Source organism: Microcaecilia unicolor, chromosome 6 (genome assembly GCF_901765095.1).
Source record: "Microcaecilia unicolor chromosome 6, aMicUni1.1, whole genome shotgun sequence".
Lineage (NCBI taxonomy): Eukaryota > Metazoa > Chordata > Amphibia > Gymnophiona > Siphonopidae > Microcaecilia > Microcaecilia unicolor.
In genome coordinates, this window is record NC_044036.1 from 314,687,968 (window position 1) to 314,695,811 (window position 7,844).

The 7,844-nt window shown below is 47.2% G+C and overlaps 1 protein-coding gene across 1 annotated transcript in view; it reads left to right on the forward strand.

Annotated features, from left to right (window-relative positions):
- Window positions 1-7,099, forward strand: part of QRICH2 (glutamine rich 2) — a 148,096-nt gene extending 140,997 nt beyond the window's left edge. The window contains 2 exon segments of the mRNA XM_030208204.1: window positions 1,187-1,312; window positions 6,672-7,099. Of these exon segments, the coding sequence (XP_030064064.1) occupies window positions 1,187-1,312; window positions 6,672-6,808 (263 nt within the window). The 3' untranslated portion in view covers window positions 6,809-7,099.
- The last annotated feature ends 745 nt before the right edge of the window (window positions 7,100-7,844 follow it).

The following is a 7,844-nucleotide window of genomic DNA, read 5'->3' on the forward strand; positions in this document are numbered from 1 at the left end:
CCTCTCTGAGAAAAATAAATTATTATTTATTGCACTTGTATCCCACATTTTCCCACCTATTTGCAGGCTCAATGTGGCTTACAAAGACCTGTTATAGCATAACTATACCAGGTTAAAGAAAACAATTGGTATTACATAAAGGTAGAGGAATACAGGTAGGTTTGAACAAGTCATTATTGGAAAATTCATTCTGTGTCATTTTGGTTAGGTATTGTGTTGTATTAGTTAAGGGTTTTCGTGGTAGGCTTTGCTAAAGAGGTATGTCTTCAGGGATTTGCGGAAATCGATCAGTTCTTTGATCGTTCTTAGGTTTATTGGAAGAGAGTTCTACATCTGCGTGCTTACATAAGAAAAGCTAGACGCGTGTGTTAGTTTGTATTTTATTCCTTTGTAGTTGGGGAAGTGTAGGTTGAGAAAGGTGCGGATGGATCTCTTAGCATTTCTGGGTGGCAGGTCTACGAGGCCTAGCATGTAGGTCGGGGCATCTCCGTAAATGATTTTATGAACAATTGTGCAGATTTTGAATGTGGTTCGTTCTTTCAATGGTAGCCAGTGTAGTTTCTTTCTTAGGGGTTTAGCGCTTTCATATTTTGTTTTCCCAAATATGAGTCTGGCTACGGTGTTTTGGGCTGTTTGAAGTTTTTTTGATGGTCTGTTCTTTGCAGCCAGCGAAGAGTGCATTGCAATAATCTAGGTGGCTTAGCACCAATGACTGCACCAGTTTCGTGAAGATAGCCCTTGGGAAGAAAGGTTTTACTCTTTTGAGTTTCCACATGGCATGGAACACTTTCTTAGTTGTATTCTTCACATGGTTTTCAAGTGTGAAAAGATACATTTTTTTCACATGTGGTTTGAATTGGGCTTTTCTTTTTTTACTCCAGGATGCCTCGGTGCAACCCACAGTAAGTCCTTCTAAGCTGCAGTGAGTATGTGCTAGTGTTTATTGTAGCTTAGTAAAAGTGGCCCCGAGGGAGCTAGTGCTTCTCACTAGAGGTCACGGTATAGTTAGAGGCCATGTTGGGGGGATGGGCATTCTGTGCAACTCATCACTGATGCTATTGCCCTGCTCACTTCACCATCACCAATGAGAGGAGACAATGGGCTGGGAGAAATGTTTACGCCCCTCTATATTTGCGCCCTGGACCTGAATGGCATCAGTCATCTCTTTTCCTATCTCATTTTACAGCGATGCAGTCCAAGATTAAATTAAAGCATCAAACACCGCCAAAAGTCTTGACTCCGATTGACCCTAACAGTCTTCCATCACGCTCTCAGAGCGCCAAAATGTCCTGCCGCAGCCAGTCCAGCTCAGGTATCAATGGGTTCTAGTATTTGGGGGTGGGGCAAGGGGAGAAAGCGTGGAAATAGGGGATGGGAAAAGGAAGAGATGAAACCATGTAGGGTAGAAGATTTTGTCCCAGGACTTGTACTAGTCAGCTAGCTGTTCATTGCATTCTGATGAAGAGTTCCTTACAGAGGGAGATTGGAAAGGCTCACATTCTGCAAACCAATTAAATTCATGTTTTGAAATATTTTAAAAAAAAGTTTGTAATTTAAACCAGTGGCGTAGCCAGAAAGCAATTTTTGGGTGGGCCAGCAGGTTGGATGGGTGGGCACCCATGCTCTGTCCTTACCCCATTCCATGCTGGACCTCTACCTTACTCCCCACATGGTCCACATCTCTCTCCTTTCCCTTCAGCCATCCCCAATCCCCTGCATATCCAACACCTATCCCAACCCCCCTTCTACATGTCCAGCACCTCACCTCCCCTTTCCCGCCAACCCCCCTCCCGCATATGCAGCTCCACTCCCCTTCCCCCCTGCAAATCCAGCACCTCTCCGTCTCCCCTTCCCTGCAACCTCCCCCCTGTAAGTCCAGTGCCTCCTCACCTCACAGTCTCCGTGTCCTACCCCCGCTGCAGCGCTTGCAATTTGCTATCGTCAGTGCTGCCTGACACAGCTGAGAGATGCGGCACAACGTCCTGCTCCGGGGCCTTCCCTCTGCCGCGCTAATTGAAGTTGAATTAGCACGGCAGAGGGAAGGGTGGAATGCACGCGGTAGAGGGAAGGTCCCGGAGTAGGACGTCACGCTGCGTCTGTCAGCTGTGGCAGCGTGCCGACGATAGCAAATTGCAAGCGCTGCCGCAGGGGTGGAAAACGGAGACTGTGAGGTGAGGAGGCAGCGCCGATAGCGTTAAAGGGAAGCGCTACGGTGGGGGTGGGAGAGGGTGTGAGGAGACACGTCCATGACGGAGGTGTTGGGAGTCTTCTCTGGATGGGCCTGAGCCCAAACTGGGCGGGCCTGGGCCCATCCAGGCCCACCCGTAGCTACGCCCCTGTTTAAACACAGCTAAATACGCTTTCACTACATCAGGAATCTCCCAAAAAGATAAAAGCTGAAGCATCCCATTATAAAAACAGGACAAGCAGTCATCCAGTCAATATCCCGCCCCCGATAGTCAGCATTTTTTTAAATGCTAACTGCAAGGAGAACTATCCCCAGATATTCAGTGCTGGGTCTTATCCAGGCCCCAGCATTGAATATCTAGGGCTGACAAAGTTTATGCAGGTCCCAGCCATTATTCAGCTGAGACCCTATGAGTAGTTATATTTTATAACTGGGGAGCAGCTACATTTCCTGAACTCCCCATATACTACCCAGGTAGTAAACAAATGTTTAGATAGTTTTATAATTGATTCATATTCAGTTACCTGTTATTGCTTGCTGATTTCACCTTTTTCTGTTCACTGTTCAAGTTCTGTTACAATAAACCTTATTTAGTTTACTGACTCTGCTGTCCTGGACTGACCAAGAATCCTGGTTCATGTTTTTGGGTCTGTGGGTGCTTTCTGGGTACTGTGGGACCCCTAGAGTGTGACCCCCAGTGTCTTAGAAATCACTGGGAAATAACCTGAGAGTGGGAGACTAGCCCAGAGTCAAGCAGAACCCAGTCGGTGGGTGGAGGGTACTAGTATAGAACACGAGTCCAAGTGCAGGCGAAGCTGGGCAGTGTTGGGCAGACCCTTCAGTTTGCTGCAGGGCAACCCCAGGCAGGTGCTAGGTGTTTCATGACAGACCTATCACCCACCTGGGGTAACCCTGCAGCCACCTGAAGGGTCTGCCCAGCATTGTCCAGCCTTGCCTGCACTTGGGCTCAGGCTCTATACTAGCATCCCCACCCACCGACTGGGTCCTGCTTGCATCTGAGCTAGTCTCCCACTCTCAGGTTATTCCCTGGTGATTTCGTGAGACTACCACAGGAAATCTTGGCAGCCATTTGGAAGAAGCGGTGGCAGTGGGCAGGAAAGAGTGGGGTTATTTTCTGCCCTTAAGAGGTGCTCACGAAGTAGCTCTTCCTCTTCCTACCTCAATGGTGAGTGCGGGGGGTGGCTGAAACAAAATATGGATTGTGTGTGGGTGCAGGGATGGGCTGTAAAAAAAGGTGGGTGCAGTGGCATTCCTAGGGGGGCTGCAACCGGGGCAGAGGGAGCACAGAACGAACGTAGCGGACAGGCGCGCGACCCCCCCCCCCCCCCAGCGGCATGCACCCGGGGTGGACCGCACCCACCGCCCCCCCCCTTGGTACGCTACTGGGTGGGTTCTATGTGGAGGGAGGGAGGGGACTGTAAAAAAGGTGGATGTTATTTGTGGGTGCAGGACAGGCTATAAAAAAGGTGGATGCTATGGGTGCTGGGAAAAATATGGATGGTATCTGTGTACAGGGAGGGGGTGACTCTAATATTCCTGCTAATGATCCTTCCAACTCTTATATTTCCAAGTTACTCGCTTTAACATCCTCCTCTAATCTCCAACTATGCTCCACCTCCCCCACTCATCAAAATGGTCACTGTCTTGATCTAATCTTCTCCTCCAACTGTTCACCCTCTAGTTTCCTTGCCTCTGATCTTCCCCTCTCTGATCACCATCTTATAACTTTCACACTTAAATCTCCTCCCTCCCAGTCCCATCCTATCTTACCTAATTTATCTAGAAATCTTCACGATATTGACCCTTCATCTCTATCCTCCCATGTTTCAAACCTCCTCTCTACTGTGGCACCATCCACATCTGTCAACGAGGCTGTTTCTTCTTACAACAATACTCTATCCTCTGCCTTAGACACTCTTGCACCTTTGATGACCCGCCCTAAAAGAAGTACAAAACCCCAACCTTGGCTGACTTCTAATATCCGCTACCTACGTTCCTGTACCCGCTCCGCCAAACGCCTCTGGCGGAAATCTCGGGCCCTTGCTGATTTCTTACACTTTAATTTCATGCTGACCTCCTTCCAATCTGCTCTTTTACGCGCCAAACAGGATTATTATATCCAACTGACCAACTCTCTTGGCTCTAACCCTCGACTTCTCTTCACCACATTGAACTCTCTCCTCAAGGTGCCCCCTCCCCCAACTCCCCCTTCATTATCTCCTCAGACCCTTGCTAAATTCTTTCACGACAAGGTTCAAAAGATAAACCTTTAAACCTTGAATTCTCTACCTCGCCACCTCTCCCTCCACTAGTCCGTTCCCCTCTCTCTCCTTCCCCTCATTCCTTTCCCTCCTTTCCTGAAGTTACTATAGAGGAAACTACACTTCTCCTTTCTTCCTCAAAATGTACCACCTGTTCCTCTGATCCCACTCCCACCCACCTTCTTAATGCCATCTCACCTGCTCTTATTCCTTTTATCTGTCACATTCTCAACCTCTCACTTTCCACTGCAACTGTCCCTACTGCCTTTAAACATGCTGTGGTCACACCTCTCCTTAAGAAGCCTTCACTCGACCCTACTTGTCCCTCTATTTACCGACCCATCTCCCTCCTCCCTTTTCTCTCCAAATTACTTGAGCGTGCTGTTCACCACCGCTGCCTTGATTTTCTCTCCTCACATGCTATTCTTGACCCACTACAATCTGGTTTTCGCCCTCTCCACTCAACCGAAACTGCGCTTACTAAAGTCTCCAATGACCTATTACTGGCTAAATCCAGAGGTCTCTATTCCATCCTCATTCTTCTTGATCTTTCCGCTGCTTTTGACACTGTCGATCACAGCATACTCCTCGATACCCTGTCCTCACTTGGATTCCAGGGCTCTGTCCTTTCCTGGTTCTCTTCCTACCTCTCCCTCCGCACCTTTAGTGTTCACTCTGGTGGATCCTCTTCTACTTCTATCCCTCTGCCTGTCGGCGTACCTCAGGGTTCTGTTCTTGGTCCCCTCCTCTTTTCTATCTACACTTCTTCCCTTGGTTTATTAATCTCATCCCATGGCTTTTCCTACCATCTCTATGCTGATGACTCCCAAATCTACCTTTCTACCCCTGATATCTCACCTTGCATCCAAACCAAAGTTTCAGCGTGCTTGTCTGACATTGCAGTCTGGATGTCTCAATGCCACCTGAAATTAAACATGACCAAAACCGAGCTTCTCATTTTTCCCCCCAAACCCACCTCCCCACTCCCCCCCGTTTTCTATTTCTGTTGATGGCTCTCTCATTCTCCCTGTCTCCTCAGCTCGAAACCTTGGGGTCATCTTTGACTCTCCTCTCTCCTTCTCTGCTCATATCCAGCAGATCGCCAAGACCTGTCGTTTCTTTCTTTACAACATCCGTAAAATCCGCCCCTTTCTTTCCGAGCACTCTACCAAAACCCTCATCCACACCCTTGTCACCTCTCGTTTAGACTACTGCAATCTGCTTCTTGCTGGCCTCCCACTTAGTCACCTCTCCCCTCTCCAATCGGTTCAAAACTCTGCTGCCCGACTCGTCTTCCGCCAGGGTCGCTTTACTCATACTACCCCTCTCCTCAAGTCACTTCACTGGCTTCCTATCCGTTTTTGCATCCTGTTCAAACTTCTTCTACTAACTTATAAATGTACTCACTCTGCTGCTCCCCAGTATCTCTCCACACTCGTCCTTCCCTACACCCCTTCCCGTGCTCTCCGCTCCATGGATAAATCCTTCTTATCTGTTCCCTTCTCCATTACTGCCAACTCCAAACTTCGCGCCTTCTGTCTCGCTGCACCCTACGCCTGGAATAAACTTCCTGAGCCCCTACGTCTTGCCCCATCCTTGGCCACCTTTAAATCTAGACTGAAAGCCCACCTCTTTAACATTGCTTTTGACTCGTAACCACTTGTAACCACTCGCCTCCACCTACCCTCCTCTCCTCCTTCCTGTACACATTAATTGATTTGATTTGCTTGCTTTATTTTTTGTCTATTAGATTGTAAGCTCTTTGAGCAGGGACTGTCTTTCTTCTATGTTTGTGCAGTGCTGTGTACACCTTGTAGTGCTATAGAAATGCTAAATAGTAGTAGTAGGGTTGTAATATTGGTTACATTATGACAAATAAACTTGTAGAATTTACAAATTTGTGCATAGAATTTTGCAGATTTGCAAATTTTGTGCGCAGAATTTTGATTTTTTTTTTTTTATGCAAAATTCCGGCAGGAGTATTAGGTGGCCACAAGTGTTTTAACTGAGCAGGAGGCTCTCTTGCTGGGTTAAATCACTTTGAATATCAAACAGCATAGAGTTTTACTACACTGGTTGTCCACCAGTAAAATGACAATACGTGTTTCTTTAGAAGGGAACTGAGATGCTGGGGTTTTATTATGAGTTTTAACATGATTGGAGAATGTACATCTGACTGTTATTTTTAATGGTTTATTCAGGTCTAGGCAAGTCCGGGAAGGATCGACCTCTGACCTCACAGACAAATAACCTTCCAGGCTCACAGCTCGTAGACAACTTAGAAGTTCGAATTGACGTACCCATGAATCGAATGTCGAGTGAAGAAACTGCAATGTAATAGTGACATCACTGCAAGTTTTATAATGTCACAAGCACAAAAGTTCTGTTTGATAATAGCTAATGTAATAAAGATATAAACACTGTAAGAGTGGAGAAGAATTGCTACCGCTGTGGTTACCCAATGGTTAATGCTTTCATATATTGGGCAGAATCTTCTGAACATCCATTTCTTGCATTGTTTTTAGATGCTGTTCTTTGGTGAGAGCTCTTAACTGTACGAGCTGCTTGTGAACTTTTAAAGAAGTATCTGAAGAAAATGTATTTTAGAGCTGGTTTGGGAAAAATACACGTAGGGGTGTGTTGTCATGTTAAAATAAACTGAAAACATCAACAGAATGTGTCTGTCACTTGCACTGAAATGACCCTCCCCCCCCCCCCCCCCCCCCCCCCAGCTAAATGTCTGTATGTCAATGCCATTTTATTTAAAAGCTGCTAGTTATCAAGGGCAATTTCCTTTTCTGCGGTCTGGGTGAGCCTCATATGGGGCATCTCTCTTCCCTCCCTCCACGTAGAGCAGGGTTCTTAATCCAGTCCGCAGGACACACCTAACCAGTCAGGTTTTCAAGATACCCACAATGAATATGCATGAGACAGATCTGTATAGAATAGAGATAGAGCATGCAAATTTATCTCATGCAAGTTCTGACTGGCGAGGTGTATCCCGAGGACTGGTCTGAGAACCCGTGATGTAGAGAAACCCCTTCTGGAGCATCCTTCCCTCTCACCTCCCAAACTTAATGCCTCTGTAAGACATGCCCGTCCTTCCACCTTTCTTCCCTCCCCCTCCCTGCTATAGATCCCCCATGAGGGGCATCCCAATCCCTTTGTTTCCCCCACACCACAAAAAGAATCAAACCTGCATCCTCTAGTGTATTCCTATAGTCTAGAAGCCACACCCACCCAAGGGCTACTGACAAACCCAATTCTCTACTCACTGGAATATCGGATGTTTATCATTTTCACTGGCTGAAGGGACCATGGAGCTGTCCTGCCAATCCAGCAGGCAGGGCCACCCAACTGTAAAGGGCACTGCT